This window comes from Calypte anna, chromosome 14 (genome assembly GCF_003957555.1).
Source record: "Calypte anna isolate BGI_N300 chromosome 14, bCalAnn1_v1.p, whole genome shotgun sequence".
Taxonomy (NCBI): domain Eukaryota; kingdom Metazoa; phylum Chordata; class Aves; order Apodiformes; family Trochilidae; genus Calypte; species Calypte anna.
This window is the reverse complement of record NC_044260.1, coordinates 11,677,547-11,695,786: the sequence shown is the minus strand read 5'-3', so window position 1 is coordinate 11,695,786 and position 18,240 is coordinate 11,677,547. Positions and strand designations below refer to the sequence as shown.

The 18,240-nt window shown below is 49.8% G+C and overlaps 2 protein-coding genes across 4 annotated transcripts; both read left to right on the top strand.

The window, feature by feature from the left end:
• The first annotated feature begins 525 nt into the window (after positions 1-525).
• Positions 526-5,347, top strand: LOC115599149 (UPF0488 protein C8orf33 homolog). Of its 3 annotated transcripts, none has more exons than XM_030459774.1 (6): positions 527-665; positions 1,636-1,723; positions 2,156-2,724; positions 4,221-4,311; positions 4,425-4,571; positions 4,707-5,347. In XM_030459774.1, the coding sequence occupies exons 1-6, from the start codon at positions 657-659 to the stop codon at positions 4,901-4,903; spliced, it is 1,101 nt and encodes a 366-aa protein (XP_030315634.1). In that variant the 5' UTR covers positions 527-656; the 3' UTR covers positions 4,904-5,347. The 3 variants fall into 3 exon arrangements, with proteins under 3 accessions (XP_030315637.1, XP_030315634.1, XP_030315636.1); XM_030459776.1 differs by having other exon boundaries at positions 553-611; XM_030459777.1 differs by lacking the exon at positions 1,636-1,723 and having other exon boundaries at positions 526-665.
• A 3,256-nt stretch (positions 5,348-8,603) lies between these two features.
• RNPS1 (RNA binding protein with serine rich domain 1) lies at positions 8,604-18,193 on the top strand. Its single transcript, XM_030459844.1, has 7 exons — positions 8,604-8,683; positions 12,624-12,779; positions 13,243-13,434; positions 14,381-14,483; positions 15,263-15,416; positions 15,869-16,010; positions 17,162-18,193. Coding segments are annotated over exons 1-7 (855 nt in total). The 5' UTR covers positions 8,604-8,681; the 3' UTR covers positions 17,268-18,193.
• The last annotated feature ends 47 nt before the right edge of the window (positions 18,194-18,240 follow it).

Below are 18,240 nucleotides of genomic sequence, written 5' to 3'. Positions count from 1 at the left end.
CTGGGGTCAGTTCTGGGACCCCCATGACCAGAAGGACATTGAGGGGCTGGAGAGTGTCCAGAGAAGGGAATGGAGCTGGGGAAGGGTCTGGAGCACAAGTCTGAGCAGGAGGGGCTGAGGGAGCTGGGGCTGTTGATCCTGGAGCAGAGGAGGCTGAGGGGAGGTTGGCAGCGCTGGGTTCCCCGCTCTCCCCATGCTCTGCAGGGTCCATTCCAACCAAAACGATTCCGATTACGGTGGGGTTTGGGCTCCCGCGGCCTCCAGCCCAGCCCCGCAGCCCCGCCCCGCAGCCCCGCGCAGGCGCGGCCAGGGCAGCTCCCGAGCTGGACGCAGAGCACGGTACCGGTACTGGTATCGGTGCCGTCCCTGTCCCCGGGTCGAGCGGGTCCCCGACCAGCCTCGCCCCGGTGAGCAGCGCGGCCTTTCCCCGCCCTTGGCCGGCGGGCCCGGGGCCTCAGGGAGGGCGGAACGGAACCGGCAGAGCCCGGCGAGCACCGGGCGGAAGTAGCGTGGCGAGGCCGGCCCGCCCTCCCCGCAGCACCGGCGGTACCGCAGCCCCGCCCCCCGGGGGTCGGGCCGGGCGGAACCGGGCGGCTGCTCCGTGAGCGGAGGTGGGCGGCACAGCGGCCGCGTTTCCTCCCCGGGAGACTGCCCACATGGAGCGGGTGAGAGCTCCGGTCATCCCTTTCCTCCTCCCGGCCCTTCCTTCCCCCGCTCTCCAGGCTCTGCCCCAGCACTGCCCACGGCTCCCGGGAGGTTTTCTTCAAAGCTCTTCCCTCGGGGCTGCTTTTCCCTCTTTGTTCTGCTTAGGCCTTCTTTCCCTTTCCTAGTTAGGCTCTGAAACAACTTAAAGAATGCAGATTTAGGTTAGATATTAGGAACAAATTATTTTCTGGAAGAGGTTGCCCAGAGAAGCTGTGGCTGCCCCATCCCTGGCAGTGTTGAATTCCCGGTTGGATGGGGCTTGTAGCAGCCTGGGCTGGTGGGAGGTGTCCCTGGGCATGGCAGGGGGTTGGAACTAAATGATTTTTTGAGGTCCCTTCCAACCCAAACCATGCCTCGTTCACAGGCAGACTTTGCCTTGCTTCCCAGCTGCTTCCCAGAAGGCACACGGGGTAAAACTACAGCAAAGGTTGTCTTAAGGTTGTGTGTTTAGTATAAAGATAAATTCTATGTATTGCCAGAGCTGTGCTGGTGTGAAATTTCCTGCTGTGGAGACTTGTTATGTCAGAGAATAAGCTTCAGGAAAAGGGAGAAAATTTGCATTTGGAGCCTTTAGAAAAGGAGGAGGGGAAAAAAAGAGAAAATCTGTGGGAAGGCTGGGCTTGCCAGGAGTGGATGTCTCACTGCTGGTAAGAGTCTCTAATGGTTGTGATGAAGAGCACTCATTTGGTGCCCTCCAAGTAGGGAATGTAGCAGGGTCTGTGTCTCACCCTGTGCTGTCTTGATTTCTGGTATAAATGGAGCTGTTCTGCAACACACCTCAAGTGTAAAGCCAGAAAAGGGGTTTATGACTCACTAGTTTGTATTCCTAGAAGAGAGGACTCCGAGAAAACTCAGGTTTGAAATCAGTTTTGCAGGTGAGAGATCTGTGCTGCTTTTAAACACTGTGTTTTCCCCCGTTTCACTTTCAAGGCTCCCCAGGGCATGTTCCAAAATGAACTTGAGTGGTGCATTTTGCAGATGAAGGGAAACCTTTGCCTCAACCCAACCCCAAAGCAAGGTATGTTGCCTATTTCATAGTCTGCAGCCACATTCCAGGTTTAGCAGACCTGGGCATTTTTCTGTTTCTCCTCTTCCATCTGTTTCCTGTTCTTGTATTACATGAGATGTGTTCTAAATAGAAAACAAAATGAAGTATTGAGCTTTGAAGAACCTCAGACCTTATGAAGAACCTCCCTTATGGAGGGACTTGGGGCAGCAGTGGCAACCCCATAGTAGGAAACAGGCATACAATAATGGTGCATACAATATTTCTATGAAGAAATATTTTCCTTTATCTTTTTAGACATGAAACCTGGTGCTGTGGAAGTACAGCAGAGAGATGGGCAGGCTTCAGATGGTGTGGTGTACAGGAATCAATCTGACCAGATCTCTGAGGTAAAGCCAAAGCTCTTCATGTCATCTGACAACAGCTTCCAATTTGCTTTTACAGTTTCTGAGATGAACCCAGGAGCAGGTGGCACATCTTCAGAAGCAGTCCCTGGTGTCAGTGGTGCTGAGCAGATACAAACCAGTGTAAGAGCCACAGAGCAGGAGAACTGGAATGGAGCCTTGAGTCTTGCTGCCTCTGGACAAGAACCCAAGTCTGCCACCCCAGATAAAGAGTGTTCTCTGGCTCCTTTAGTTCCAGCAGACCAACCTGCACAGCATGCAGCAGAGCCTGAAGCACTGGGGAGTTCACTGCCTACTGAATCCCCAGGTAAGCTGCAGATTTCAGCCTTGCAGAAGCCTGAGTTGACTCAAACTGCAGGTAGTGCACCCAAAGAGGAGGATAGAAGCCATGTGACAGAAAAGGTTCCCCAGCCAGAGACTGCTCCTGAAGATGAGACAGTGCCAGAGAAATCTACAGCGAGTGGAGCTGCCCAGAAGAAGAAAAAGAAGAAACAAAAGATACCTGTCAGTAAAAAGGAGACAGAAGAAACTGAGGTCAGCAAGAAGACGAAGGAAGGAGATAATGGATGTCAGAATAAAGATAGTTCCCATCAGGATGAGACCTCTCAGGTATTTAAATATTCATGAGATCCCTTAATTTCTAAATGAGCAAACAAGAAACTTTGTCTGTTAGTAGTGTAATAGAGTATTGGCTTGAGGTGAGAGCTGACAGGGAAGGATCACTGCTGATTTCTTACAGCAGCTCTTTCTCTGCTAGACAGCTGAGGAACTTGACTGGTGAGAAGGAAGTCAGTGTTGTCTGCTTCAGATTTGTGCTGAAGCATTTCATGTTTAGACTTCTGATAGCTAATCCTGGGAGTGCCTCATTTTCATTAAAAAAAGTAAAATTAAATTAAGAAAACCTAAAAAAGGCATCTAGCTGCCCTCAGTCAGTGCCAGGCTGGTATCTGTGTGTGCTGAACTAGGTGTGTGCCCCTGACCTGCATGCTGGAGGGTAGGATGAAGTGCAGACAGCGATGCTGAGGTGCAGAGCTGCTGCCTGGTCTGGGACAAAGCCTGAAGGTGTTTCTGAGAAGGTTCCTTCTCTAAGGCATGGCCCAGAAATCGATTTAACTTGCAAGTTATGTGTAAATGCACCATTAAGGCACACCCTCATTTTCTAGTGCTCTGCTGAAGTTCAGGTCTTCATTTGATTTTTTTTTTTTAGTGTTGGTGTAGTGATTGTTAACAAATGATGCCAGCTGAGCAATACTGAAATGCAAAAGCACAACAGACTTGCAGTTGTTAATATTCCACACAGAAGCCTCACTGGGTGTTCACCTGCCCCTTGAAGCATTCCATCCAAAGGGCTGCTTTGCCAGCAACCCACCAATAAACACTGCTGAGTACCAGAAAGGTAGAAAGATGTGGAGGTGGTGTAAAGCCCTTCCAGTCCATTGGAAGGATGCTGTTGTAAGGAAAAGAAGGAGATTACATGAGGCCTTTTGCATTTACAGAGCAGTTAGGAATTGCTTCAGCCCCAGGGTGCAGCCCTGCTTCCCTCTCCCTTCCCCTGCTCAACCAGCTGCCTTTGCTCAATGGTATTTGGCTTCTTCCATCTTCATGGGCTTCAGCTTCCTTCTCCTTAGGTATTTCTGGTTGAGCAAGCACACAGGAGCTGGGACAACAAGGCTTAGCTTCTGATTTTGTCCATAGTTTGCTTTTTGACACTGGGCAGGTTTGCAAGTAGGGGTATTTTATTCATTAATGCTCATTCCTCCCATCTGTAAATTGATGTCACAGCTTCTTTCAGAGGAAAGGCCCTGGACAACCTTCCAGAAAACACCCCCATTTGCATGGCCAACAAATATTAAATCTGTCAAATAGAGGTGGGGAGTTGCAAGTAGGTATTTGTCCAGTGCTTTAAGCTTATCTGAGGAAAGGGAAACTATAGCTGTAGGGAACAGCTTTAGGGAAACTGTATGAGGTCTATAAAGTGATGTCCATCACGTGATGCTCAGAACAGTCCCGAGTTTATGCGGATTCTTTTCCTCCTGTGTAGCCACTGCTGCTCTAATTTTTGGATTCCTCCTTTCCTCATGCTCACTCTACTCCTTGTCACGTAGCAGTCAGAGGACCAGCTGTGGAACGAGGTGGAGTGGTGTGTGAAACAGCTGGAGCTTGGCCTGAAGACACAGAAAGCCACTCCCAGGCAGGGTAAGGATTCAAAGGAGCAAGAGAGCTCTGCGGTGGGAGGGGTTGGTAGGGGTGTGGGGGCAGAGCCACCAGGGTATTGAGCTGTGTTTGGTTCCTCTGCTGCTCTGCTTCAGCTGAGGAGGCTCTCCGGGCCATCAGGACCCTGCGCAGTGAGAAGGCTCCACTGGTGAAGAAGCGCCAGCTCATGAGAACCATGTTTGGAGACTACAGGAAGAAGATGGAGGAGGAAAGGCTCAAAGAAGAGAAGCTCACAGAAATAGGTAGGAGACTTTTTGTGTGCTGGCGTGGGTGAAGAGGAAAGGGCTTTTTCTGCCCTCTGTATTGCTCTGCAAAGGGGGACCTTGCTAGGTGAGGTCACTGAACATTTCTAACTCCTCTTTTCTCCATTCTTGCAGCACTGAAATCTGCCAGGATCGTGGAAGTGAAGGGAAGTGTCTGCAGAAAGAGTGGCCACTTCATCCGGAAGAGCTTAGCAGCCTGCAGGAAGAGCCAAGGCTCAACAGATTCTGCTTCAGAGTCACCCAGGACACTTAACACAGGCTTGTTCAAATTCACACCTTCCCAAGAAGACTTTCGCTTTAATTTCTTCTAGGCAAGTCTTCTAGACTAAAACTGACTGAAAGCTGTGCCAAATCTCCTGTCATCTCTAGAACAGTGGAAAGATGCTGTGCAGAAGAAAATGTTAGACAAGAAATCCAGTGTATTAATCCAGTGTATTTCCTGAGGAAAAGATCCTCTTTCAGAGTGCCTTATCTAGAGGCTCAGGGCAGATCTGCCTTCTCTACATCTGACCCCAGGACTCAGCCTCTGATGTACTGCTGTCCTCACACTGGAGAAAGGCACTTCTGCAAAACGTCAGCACAGAGTCTGGAGGGACCTGGTTTTCTTCTTGTAGAACTGGCATCAACCTAAGAATCTGTCTTTTGTACTGGGAGGCTTCGCTGTTCTCCTGTTCCTTTTAAACAGAGCAGAGCTCAGATGGCAGATGAAGCAGTGATGCATGCAGAAGGGAATGGTTTCTAATAAAAATCTGGTTCCTGTGACAATCCAGCAGTGTCAGCAGAATGGATCATTGGATGCTTACACTCCATGTGAGTGTTCTGATATCCAGAAAGCACTGGGCAGTGTGTGTGCCCTCACTGCCAGCTCAAGAGTGTGAGTTTGGGATCTTGGAGGAAAATAAGTAAGAAACATCCTTGCTCATGTATCTGCTTAGCTGACAGGTGTAGACTTAAAATCATGGATTCATTTTAGTTGGAGAAGACCTTTGAAATCTTCATGTCCACACTGTTCCAGGCAGCCACCCCACCATGCTGGAGCATGAGGGCACAGAAATCACAGAAAGTCAAGGGTTGGAAGGAACCTTGAAAGCTCATCCAGTCCAACCCCCCTGGCAGAGCAGGGTCCCACCAGACAGCACCCAGAGGAGACTCCAGAACCCCCTGGGCAGGCTGGGCCTGGTCAGAGCAGTTCTACCTTCAGCAAGGTGGGTGAGGGCTGGGCCCTGCTGTTGAAGGGGAGGCAGGGCTGGTTTGCTGACAGGGTGCTGTGGTTCAGGGGGGAGCTGAGCTGCTGCAGGGTCACCAGCACCTCCTGCTGCTCCGGGTGGCACTGCTGCTCCAGCACTGCCTGGCTCAGCCTCAGGATCTCCATCTGCACAGCATCCAGGCTTTCCACAACGGAGCAGAAGCTGGGAGCAGAGGGAAGCACTGGTCCACCCCAAGCAAGGTTTTGATTTCCAAGAATCCCGGGGCTTGGTTGGCATCTTTGAGCTGGAGACAGGAGAGAAGGGAAGAGGAAACTTTATCAGCTGCTCCTTTGCAGGTTATCAGCAAGAAAAGTATTTATTCTCTATTAGCCATCACCTTGCTGCAGTCCTCTAGACCTCACTGTGCTCTGAGCTGCTCTCCATCCCCACTCAGCCCTACCCTGCAGCTCTGTTGCCAGGGTCTGAACGCCAAATCCCTCATGACCACAGAGCTGACTCCTGTCAGGGAAGATTTACTTCCCTGCAAGCCTGCTCTTGGGAACAGGCAGGTTTTACCCTGGGGAGGTGCTAGCAAGGCTGCTTCTGAAACTTATCTGGGGCAAAGCAGGGAAGAGTCAGATCCCTGCAGGGTCTTCAACAGACAGCAGTGCCATGGCACGGTCAGGAAACTCCTTTACCCCACCTAGGGCTGCATTTCTTCCATGACTATTTAAATCACCACAGCCAGCCTGGCCCTCAGGGATGGATCAGCCTTGGAGAGACATAGGCATTAATGTAGGGATGGATTTAAGCAGAGCAACAAACTTCAATCTGTCACTGCAGGAGCAGCACAGCCACAAGGGCAGCAGATCCCAATGTGTCTGACCAGTGAGTCAAACTGCTGCTGGCTGAGGATGCTGTGGAGGCATGGGAAGGGCTACAGAAAAACAGAGAAAGGTGTTAACAAAAGGGGATTAATCCTCATTTGGCTGGGGGTCCTGTTCCAGAGCCTGCCTAACACAGCTTGGAAGCAACATGGAGAGTTCTTAGCTCCTTATGAAAAGAACAGCTTCACTGCTATCCCTGGAGACAGGTAACCAGAAACTGGCAATGTGGCTTAATGGTGCTTAGCCTGGAGGAAGATTAACAGCATCTGATGCCCTAGACAGAAATGTGAAAGCAGGAAGATCTCTCCCAGGGAAGAAGGGTCATTTCTCCCAGGCTGCAATTTTGCCCAGGGATTTGTCAAGCCTCACACAAGCAGTAACATGATCTAAAAACAGTGACTGGTGCTAGCAACACAGACTGCTCTATCCCCTGGGACAGAACCCTGAATTTCTCTGTAGAATTGGTGAAGGAGCAGCTCTGGAATAGGTTTTTTTAAAAGGAGACAGGAGAGTTGAAGTCAGACAGTGCTGCTGTCACCCAAGGCATGCTGGCTCCCCCTCTGAAGGGATAACCTTGTAAGTAGCTTTTTAATCAACTTGTACTTCAGGCAGACATCCTGCAGTTCCTCTAACAAAGCCATACAGACTGCATTCTCTGAAGCCAGACACACATCTAGCCCCACTATAACATAGGTGCAGAAGGAGCCATGGACTAAACAGGGAAATGGACCCTTAGAGCACAGGGAAAAAACATCTGAATCAAGGGCCTGTGGGCTGAGCCAGTGCAACCCTTCCAAGCACAAAGTAACACCTGGGATGCAGCACTTTGTACCTCACCATGACAAAGTGATGTAGTGCTGCTGCTGGCAGAATAACCCACCCATCCCCTGGATCTTCTGGGGCTCAAGGATTACCCCCTGTAGCTGGGCAGCAGCTCCACAACCCAAAGACAATGAACAGGAAGGGAAACTGCAGCCCCCAGGTGCAAGGGGGTGCAACACACACACTTTCAGCTTCAGGTGGCATTTAGAGATGCTGACCAACTAGTCCCAACCACCACCTGCCACTGTGAGCAGAGCGGTTCACCTGCAGAGACAGCAGTAAACAGCAGATCAGCAGCCTGGAGGTGCAGGAATGAAGGTACAGAAAAGCAGGCAAGACTCAGAAACATCACTCATAGGGTGCTGTTCTCTCCTTTTCATCTTCAGTGTCTCAGCTGGATCAGCAGTCACCACCTGCTGCCTTTAATCCACCACCCAGCAGCCCACCAGACTATGGGCACTTTCTAGAGGGTCTGCACCTCATCTGGAAAAGCAGTGGTGCTGATGGGCCTTGGAATGAGCTACGGGATCTGCTCAGAAGAGTCCAAATCCTTGTTATTGGAGCTTCCTGTGTCCCCCCCCAGGCTGGAGGTGCCTCAACCCTGAGGGTCTCAGCGCTTTTTAGGGATTTCCCACTGATTTCCCTCTGCCCTCCTTCTCCTTCCACTCCCTGCCTGTTCTCTGCCCCAGCCCCTGTTTGGAGATTTTTTGGAAGAAAATGGACATGTGAGCAATCCTGACTATTCAGCTTTAGCCAGAGTGAGCTAAGGGCCTTGAGGCCCAGCTGCAAGGTTATTAAAAGATCAGCTATGGGCAAAAGATATGGGAGTTGGCAGCAGAAAAGAAGAATAACAGGATGGGAACAGCACATAGAGAGTCAGATAGTGCCCTGTGGGATGTGAACAGTGTGTTGTACCGATCAGCAACGTGCTTGTGTTATCAGCCTGACTGTGTGTAAAAGGGTAGTGCTGCTCTCACTAAACAGCAATACTTTGATTACTTTAATCTGCCTCAGCAATCCCCTTCCCCACGGGCCCCTCGCAGACCCCTCCTCATCCCCGGCTCTGTCCCTTTAAATCCGCCCCGCTCGACTCGTGACGTCATCATCTCGCGCCTCCCGCTGCCCCTTTGCCGCCTCGCTGACGTCAGCCGCGCGCGAGGGGCGCGGAGCGGCGGCTGCGGAGGGCGCCGAGGATGTGAGTGAGGCCGGGGCGGGGGCCGGGCCGCGGGGGATCGGTCTCCATCCGGCTGGGCCGCGGCGCGGAACGGCCCCGCTGCACTGCCAGGGTGCCGAGGGGAGAGCCCCGGAGCCGCCGAGGAGGAAATGGCGGGGCGAGAGCCAAGGATGAGGGCTCGGCGCCGCGGCCTACCGCGCCTGGGGGCGGGGAGGGAGGGAGAGGGGCCGGGCTGGGAGGAGGAAGCGGGAGGAGCCGGGCCGGGGCCTGCAGGGCAGCCGGGGGTCTCTGTGCTTCCCGCTGCAGGGGCTGCGGGAGGAACTCTGTGCGGACCCAGGGATGTTGACTCTGCTCTGAACAACTCTGTGCTTTTTTCTCCCTGTTCCTCAACCCGCTCCTCGGCTTCGCTCATAGCATGGCAGCGCGTACGGTGCGGTCAGCAGCGAGAAGCCCTCGGTCCGCCCAGCGCTGTACCGTACCCCAACGCAGGGCTGGGTGCCCCTGCGCTCCTCCGGCCCTGCTCGCTGTAGTTAGCTTGGGCGAGCGGCCGAAGCTTTGCAGGGAACTGCGGGAATTGCCTCCTCCCACGGGGAAGTCTTTTCCCTTTTTGCAAATGAGGATCTGAAGCGAACTGCCGTTAAAAGTAGTCCGGAGAGAGCCGAGTTTGGTTCATTTGCTACAGAATTGCAGCTCTCTAAGGCTTCAAATCATCTCTTGAAAGCGGAGAGGTGTGTGGGTGTGTGAAAGGAATGTTTGGCCTGTAGAGATTGGTCTTAGATGTTTCTGGTTTGGGGTGGGTGCTGCGGAAACATGGACTTGTTAGGGATTGAGAAGTTTCCTTTGACTGTAGGGAAGAAGCAGGTCGCTTAGAGATTGTGTTGTTACACTCCCGTGTGTGGAGACTCCTCCTCCTCCAGTGAATGTCTGAACACTTGCAGGTGAAAGTGCCCACAGGATGTGTTTCTCTTACTGAGGTTTCCAGCTGAAAGAAGCTAGGCAGGTGGCATTCTTGAGGAGGCTTTTTTTTGAGGGAGGGAAAACTCTGGAGTGTGGAGGCTGCTTAAATGCTGCGTGTGCCAGAGCAGGGCAGTTGGCTGAATGCACAAACATCATGTGTCTGGTGAGCACCTGTCCTGGGGAGTGGTGTCCCTTCAGCTGGAGGACACCAACTGAGCATGTGCTGGTCCTCAGCCCTGCTCTTTCTTCCAGCAGGAGTAAAAGTGGAGCTGGGTGGTTGTGCATGGCTGAGCTGGTAGCATCTGCACAGAAGCTGGTGTGTGGGAAGAAGTAATGCAAACCTGGTGTTGGTCTGTTTAAGAGAAGAAAGGTGGGAAAGGGAAATGCCAAGTTTTTTGGCATTGTGACTCCAGAAACTTGTCTGTGCTGTTCTTCCAGGAGAGCCAGCTGGTCTCCTGCTGTGGTCTTGGGTTTTTCAGCCCCTTCCCTGGGGCACTGGAGGCACGGGGCTGGTTAGAAATGCTGCACAGCTGAGTGATGGACGCGGGTTTGCTTCTCACAGTCATCTCTGCAGGAGCTGTGGCAGCAGTGCATGGGTTGCCTTCCTCCCACCACGGGTGTCAGAGCATCTCCCAGCCAGACCTGTCTGTGGTGTCCAGAGTTTCCTGTGCAGAAGGGCCCTTCCAGGTGTTCCCTGACTCTGCAGAGAGCTGGCTTTGCCAACTTGTCAGTTGTGTTCCTTTTTGGAGCTGTTGTGTTAGGGAGAATTGTGAAGCTGACAATCAGGACAGTGAGTTCAGCTGATCACACAATGTCTTTGGTTGGAAGGGACCTTCCAGGTCATCCAGCCCAACCCTGTAAGCTCACCACTAAGCCATGTCCCTAAGGACCAGGTCCACATGCTGTTTTAATGCCTCCAGGGTTGGTGACTCCACCACTGCCCTGGGCAGACTATTCCAGTGCCTGACAACCCTTTCAGGGAAAAAAAGTTTCTTAATATCCAGCCTAAACCTCCCCTGGCGTAGCTTGCATCCCTTTCCTCTGCTCCTGTCACATGCCACCAAGAAGAGGCTGTCTCCCTCCTTGTTCCACCCTCCTCTGAGGTAGGTGAGGAGGGCAAAGTGATCAGAAGTGATCTCTTCCAAACATACATTTACATGCAGTTAATAATGGAGTCACAGAATCTTTCAGGTTGGAAAAGACCCTTGGAATCATAGAGTCCACCCCTCATCCCTACTCCACAAAGTTCTTCCTTAAACCATAACCCCAACACCACATCTGAACAACACTTAATCACAGCCAGGGATGGTGACTCCACCACCTCCCTGGGCAGCCTATTCCAGTGTCTGATCTCTCTGTGAAAAATTTGTTCCTAATATCCAGTCTAAATCTCCCTTGTTGCAGCTTGAGGCCATTTCCTCTTTTTCTATCACAATTACCTGTGAGAAGAGAGAGTTTAAAGGATAAAGTCACTGCTGACCTGAATCTGACACCAGAATCATAGAAGCAACAAGATTTCTGGATGCAGTGAACTGGAGAGCTTCTTTTTTTCCCCTTGTTAACTGATTTTGCCTGTGATTCAGCAGCAGGTGTTTCCAGCATCAGTCAGTGCTGGGAGTGTTCAGTGCCACTCCAGATAAGCCTGGCAGTTCAGACACTCCTGTGCCTGCTCTGAATGTTTCATTCATAGGCAGCAAACCAAAGGTGCCACACTCTGGTGGGTATTAAAACACAGGTTGGAGGCAGCTGTGTGATGGGGGTATGAAACAATCTGTGTGTTCAGAGGTGGCAGGATATGTGATGGATGCAGCCCTCAGGGGAAAAACCTGTAGTTAACAACTGCTCAGCATCCCAGTGTTAAATAGTGGGTTGTTAAATTTGTCTCCTTTTGGATCTAGAATAAAGAGGGCACCAGTTTGGGCTAGATGAGGTCAGAATCCAGGATAGGATTCCTTTTGCTAGGAAGTAGAATCTGCTGTTGCAGCAATGCAGCAAACTGAGCCCTTTAATCTGGTCTTTCCAAGGCATCAGCTGTGGAAGCAGCTCACTGAGTCAGCAGGCAGCTGTAATCAGTGGGGGTTTGTTCTCAACAACCCTTTCTTCCTGACAAGTGTGTGCTGGATGGTACAAACTGGCTCTGGAGAAAACCAGAAACCGGTGCTTGCTCCTCTGGCTGTTGTCAAGGGGCAGGTACATGTTGCAGAGCAAATGGATGTCCTCTCTGCCATATTTTTGGTTGGATAATGAAGGCATTTGGACTTGGTGCACATCAAAGGGATCACTTTAAACATGGATGCAGAGTCCCAGAGGAGGGATGGGTGCTGGTGTGAGCAGGCAGCAGCTGGCAGTTAACAGCCAGTTAGTCTCTCTGCACAGGTCAGTTGATGCCCAGTGTGCTGCCCCTGGTGCAAAGCAGGCTGCTTGGTTTTTGCCTGTCTGTTAATTTCTAGTTTCTAAAGCCTTTTATCTTGTCACTATTCTTTGGAATTTATTGCACTCTTTTAGGGATTGGCTCTCAGAATCGAGGCATTAGAAGGGAGATTTGAGATTAAGTGAGGCCCACTGGGTGCTGCTTTGGATGCCTCTGAAGAGGAAATGTTCTCAGGATTGAAACAGAGGAGCTTGCTAGGACTCAAAGAAAATAATAAAAAATCCAGCACTAGGTAATGGTTCCATCCAAATTTTTTAGCCTTAACAAAACCGGGGGTATTACGGGGCACTAGGGCCCTCCCAGTGCGGGTGAGGAATTTGGAATATACCTCTTTCTGCATGAGTTTCTGTGTATGAGAATTCCTGTATGCTAAAGCTGCCCTCCACAAAGCTGCTCTGACTTGTAAAATATTTTCTTTTTGCTAAGAAAGCCCAACCTTGCCTCATGCTTTAACTCTGCCACTACGGTGATCTTGAGTCGCATCTGAAGCTCAGTGCTTTGTTCTTCATTGGGGTGTGTGGTGTTTGTTGGGTTTCTGTGTTAAACGATGTCTTCTGCCCTTTGTTCTGGCAGGGCTCCCTCACCCACCAAGCGCAAGGACAGATCTGAAGAGAAATCCAAGGACCGTTCCAAAGACAAATCCTCCACTAAGGAATCTGGTGAGAAGGATCGTGGTCGAGACAAGGTGCGCAAGAGGCGCAGCGCTTCCAGCGGGAGCAGCAGCACCAGGTAGTTACTGCTGCCAAACCACCAGCTTGGTTTCTTGGTACCTTTAATTCCCCGTGTCATGGACTTATCAGAAGTTTGTGTTGTGTTAGGCACAATGCAGTGGTGTCTGACTTAATTGGATTTATTTCTTCAGGTGTGAATTTCCTTTGGTTCTCCAGTGAGCTGTGGAGCATCATTGTCCTGGCTGAGAGCTGCTCTTTGTGTAGTTAGCAGAAGTGTTTCAGTAATTGTTTTTCTGAGTAGTGTGCTCCTTTTCATAGCACCATAGAGTGTCAGGGGTTGGAAAGGGCCTCGAGAGATGATTGAGTCCAACCCCCCTGCCACAGCAGACACACAGAACACATCCAGGGGGGTTTGGAAAGTCTCCAGAGAAGGAGACTCCATAACCTCTCCAGGCAGCCTGTGCCAGGGCTCCCTCACCCTCACAGTGAAAAAGCTTTTCTTTTCTTCCCATCCCCAACAGATCCCGTTCCAGCTCCACTTCTAGTTCAGGCTCCAGTTCCAGCACTGGTTCCAGCAGTGGCTCCAGCTCCTCTTCTGCCTCCAGCCGCTCTGGGAGCTCCAGCACCTCCCGCAGTTCCAGCTCCAGCAGCTCCTCTGGATCTCCAAGTCCCTCTCGACGGAGACACGACAACAGGAGACGGTCCCGCTCCAAGTGAGTTCCTTTTGCCTTCTAGGAATCACCACATGGCCAGGTGATTTCCATTTTTATTTAATAATTTTTTTTCCTGGGGACCATTTTCTTTCTCTGTAACTTGGAGATCAGAATTTTGTTCAAATGGGTGCACTCAAAGCATGCACACCCTGTAGAAGGAGAAATTAAAACCCTCATTTTAAAGAGTGATTTTAAGTACTCAATTTTGTTGAGACAGTTTTAATCAGGTTTTTCACAATGATGTGGAATTATGTTGATGCCAATACAGTTTTTCCCCTGAATAATTCTGTAGGTAAAGTGCTGAAGGCTGGTAAGTCTACTGAAGTATTATAAGCTGGTGTGAGTTGTTTTATTACATCCCTCAATTTATGGACAGTAAGTTCAGGAAGAAACATAAATATAAATTTTATGCATACTGAGGTTTTTACAGATGAAAATCACATTCCATAATTTCTTAACTGTGACATTTCTGGACCTCTGTATTGAAAAGAAATTACAGAAACACAAATGATTGGATTTATTAATTTGCCTGGTTGTGGTATGCTTTGGTGTTTGTTCTCATTTTGCCTTTTTAATTGTTGAGGTAAAGACTGTTTTTTGTTTTAACAACTGAGAATGCTTCGACTATGGCCAACAACTTTAGAGGAATGTTTGCTACTCTATAAAGCTGAAAATTCTCAAAGAAAGACTCCTAAGTTCCACAAGGTAATAAGTTGAAAGCAGGCAAGGCACATGCAAGTCCTGAGGTGGAACACACCTAAGTGTGTTCCGAAGTCCTAAGTGGAACCACCCACCTCCACCCCAGCACTTCCTAACCTGCACCTTAAGAAAAAAGGTGCCCTCCCAAGAAAAATGATGCAGTTTTATCCTTTGATAATGAGTGGCTTCTTGGCTTTGTCTTGCATGTTCCTTGAAAACTCTGAACACCTTCTGTTATCAAAATCAGGTCCAAGGCACCCAAGAGAGATGAAAAGGAACGGAAGAGGAGGAGCCCTTCTCCCAGACCTACAAAAGTGCACGTTGGAAGGCTCACGAGAAACGTGACCAAGGTAACAGCATCCTCCCCTCTCATACCAAGTTTGCATCTCATCTGTGAGGACTCACAAGTGGCTCTTCTAAAGCTCTCAAAACTTGTTCATTGCTGGAGTGGTGCCAAGATGCTGATGCTGGGAATTCAAGCTCTGTGAGGAATTAATCAGTGAGGAAAATTTTGGTAGGATTTTACTGAGTCAGATACAGCCTGGGCATCTGAGACTGAAGTGTTTCAGAGGTCTGTCAGTATTCAAGGCTTTGTATCCTGCCTGACTTGGAAGAAAACTGTAGAATTTGGGACAAAAGCTGAAATGGCCTTGGAGGAATTGTGGGTATCTGAAAGTTTGTGATAAAGGATCTGAAGAGAGCTGGGCTGGCTTGAGGTGGCTTTGCTAGAATGTAGTTTAAAGGTCTTCAGAGGTGAAAGGTTTGGGGTGTTGAAAAAAAATGGTGTGTTTTTAAAGAATAATTAGCAATTGTACCTGACAAGTTTTCAGCTGAGGGCGTAAGTTCCCTTTTCAGGTCCCCAAGAAGATTTTTACTCTAGCTGTGCTTCTGTAGCCAAGGTTGACAGGCAGCAGTGATGCTGCTAGGACTGAAGGTTTGGCATGATGTGAGGAGGAACTGAGCAGGCAACAGCAGAGAAGGCAGTGGTAATCCACATCTGGCCAATGAAATATGTCTCCTGATGGTGGATCCTTGATTTCAAGCTAATTAGTGCTGTCTACAGCTTGGATTGACTGCTCTGCACCAGTAAGTGTGGTCTGTGTTGTTAAGACTTGCTCTTTCTCTGCAGGATCACATCATGGAAATTTTTTCCACTTATGGAAAGATTAAAATGATTGATATGCCAGTGGACAGGCTAAACCCACACCTCTCTAAAGGCTATGCTTATGTGGAGTTTGAGAACCCAGATGATGCTGAGAAAGCCCTCAAACACATGGATGGAGGTAGGCAACAAGTGCTGCAGGGAGGCTGGGTGCTTTTAGACATCTTGGGAGCAGATGAGTTTGATCTGCAGATGAGTGAAAGGTGATGGGGAAACCTTTGGGGAACTGATCTGAAGTGTTGTTTTCAGCCCAAGTGGTTTTGGCTTGGTTGGGACAGATGCAAAAAAAAAAACCACAGAACTTTTAAAGCCAAGTTTCTTCAAAGCAAACAGTAATAAAAGTCTGTGTTTCTGTGACAATCATTCCTGGATAATATCTGAAATGCAGTTTGATGGAATATTAGCTAAACAAATATCATGGATGTGAAAATAAATTTTGTCAACATAAATCCCGAGTTGGGTGGTGGGAATAAGTAGGACTGTGTAGGCTTGTGGCCACGCTGTGAGTGAGGTGTGTAGATGTTGGTGTTGGAGGAGACTCACTGCTTGCTGTTCCTGTGGCTCCCTGAACAGGTCAGATTGATGGTCAGGAGATCACTGCCACAGCAGTGCTGGCACCTCGGCCCAGGCCACCTCCCAGGCGCTTCAGCCCCCCCAGGAGGATGCTGCCACCACCCCCAATGTGGCGCAGGTCACCCCCTCGCATGAGGAGAAGGTGAGAGCTGGGACAGTTTGTGGTTGCTTCTCGGTGTAATGTGGTGTTACCACTCTCAGTCTCAGTGTGGGACACCTGTGGGATGTGACTTTGCCCTCCAAATGGCAGTAGTGCTTCTGGGCATCAGCTGAACCTGGGTTGTACTTAACTGACCAGCTCTGGTCAGCAGCCTGAAGGTGCCTGTTGGATATGTGGGATGCTTCCCAGCCTCTTCCCTTCAAGCTCCCTCTGCAGCAATGCTTTGAGGTGAAATGAAAATTGCTTTCAGGCTGGCAGAATGCTGTGAATAGGGGCATGACAACAAAGCATCTCCTGCATCAGGTGAGCAGAGGACAGTGACCCCAAGGTGTGCCCTGACACACACATTGAACAACACGGGGCTGCCTGAATGTGCCCAGACAAGGAGTCTTTCAGAGTCTGCCTCAGCATGAGCTTTCTTGGAAACCCACCTAGACTCCTGTCTCTAGTAAAAGCAGCTCCTGTTGGAGGTGCTTTATTGCTGAAGAGCTGATCAACTACAGGTTTAAAAAGGAGAAATAGTTAAAGTGACACAAGATCTGCTGCCTGTTGGTCCTCCTGGAGATGTGCCTCTTCCTGAGGTCTTGGCACATGGTAGGCTTGGAGTTCCCTTCTCACTCTTTGTCTTCTTCCCTACTCCAGTTTCTGTTCTCCTTCCCAGGCTCTGTTGAAGTGCACACTGGTGACTGTACACCTCGATTGTGGTGCTGAAGAGCCTGCAGCTTAACTCTTTCCTTTGAGTCAGACTTAGTCCTCTCAGAAGTGTCCCTGTGGTTTGAAAGGACTCAGGTTAATCCTTTCCCTGAGTATCACTGTACTGCAGGAGTCAGAACTGACCCCTGAGGTGAAGGAAAACCTGACGTGGCATGAACCTGAGCTTATTTCTTGAGGAAGGAGACAAGATTCCTGTCTGTTTGGTGGATATAAAACATTCTTTCCACTTGCTGAAGCAGAGGGAGGCTCTTCTGCTCTGGAGTCACTGCCTGAATTCCTCTGGAGCTGCCTGTGTGGTGCCGGGGCTCTCACCATGGTGCAGGAGGAAGTGTTTTTGTCAAGTTGGTAGATGAGCTGCCAAGTGGCTGGAACTTGTCCCCCCTTTCTCTCCTAACTCAAGCTTTCTCCTTGCTCCCCAGGTCCCGTTCTCCTCGCCGCAGATCCCCCGTTCGCCGGCGCTCCAGGTCCAGATCCCCGGGACGGCGGCGCCACCGCAGCCGCTCCAGCTCCAACTCCTCACGATAAAGCACAAAGACTGGACAGCTTTTTATTTTTTAACTTAAATCCTGTCAGACTGAATATTGTACCTTTTTTTTTTTCTTTTTTTTTTTTTTTTTTTATAATGGGTCTGGGTGAGGAGGAATGAGAGAGCTAATCCTGGCAGTGAGGGCAATCTCAGAGGAGAGAGTTCCTGGCTAATTGATTGCCTTTTTTGGGGGGGCTTCTAGTTTCCTGGCAGTTATTTAAAAATGGCTTTGATTTTAAAGGCTGCAAAAACATCTTTTCCAGTTAAACAGAGGGAAAGATGTCACAAGCCTCTCTTTCTCCAGCTAGCAGGCTGCTGCTTGGTGATTTCTAACTGCAGAGCCCAGCCTGGCAGTCATAAACCTTGCACAGTGCAATGGGGGGCAGTTACCTTCACCTCTAGGTGCCAGCACCTGATCTGTCAGAGCAGCTGGAGCCCAAACTTCAGTACTGAGCTGTCACCTTGTTCCAATTCCCAGACAGATCATTAGTTTCTGCAGTTTCTCTTCTGTAATGCAAGTAGCAGGCCAGAAACCACAGCTCAGCCCCCCTGAACATGATGCTTCAGCAAAGAAGGTGGAAATCTTAACTGGTTTGTAGCTGTCTTCATGATTTCTTTTTCACTTTTCTTAAAGGGTTTAGGGTAAAACTTCCCATACAACCCCCCACTGAAATGAGTGAGAGCTTCTGCACATCCCAAATTGGTGACCCCTGGACACTGCAAGGCAGGGAGGGAGGCTCGGGGCTGTCTGGATTAATCAGCGTTCACACAAAGGCAAAGAATTTACCACCTGTTGTACAGTCATTACTATAAAGAGTTTTGTTTCGTTTTGGTTTTGTATCACTTTGTAGTTTTTTGGGCCATGTTGTGTTTGTACTTGTGTAGGATCAGCAGCTATCCAATAAAGCCGTAGGGTTGAGATGAATCCTGTGCCCTGCTCCCTGTCCCAGCCCCTTGATGGGCACAAGGGGG

Coding starts and splice junctions, on each gene's coding strand:
- RNPS1 (XM_030459844.1), top strand. Junction 12,780..13,242: donor AGCGGGAGCAGCAGCACCAG/GTAGTTACTGCT, acceptor CATCCCCAACAG/ATCCCGTTCCAGCTCCACTT. Junction 15,417..15,868: donor CCTCAAACACATGGATGGAG/GTAGGCAACAAG, acceptor CTCCCTGAACAG/GTCAGATTGATGGTCAGGAG.
- LOC115599149 (XM_030459774.1), top strand. Junction 1,724..2,155: donor CAACCCAACCCCAAAGCAAG/GTATGTTGCCTA, acceptor TTGCTTTTACAG/TTTCTGAGATGAACCCAGGA. Junction 4,312..4,424: donor GAAAGCCACTCCCAGGCAGG/GTAAGGATTCAA, acceptor GCTCTGCTTCAG/CTGAGGAGGCTCTCCGGGCC.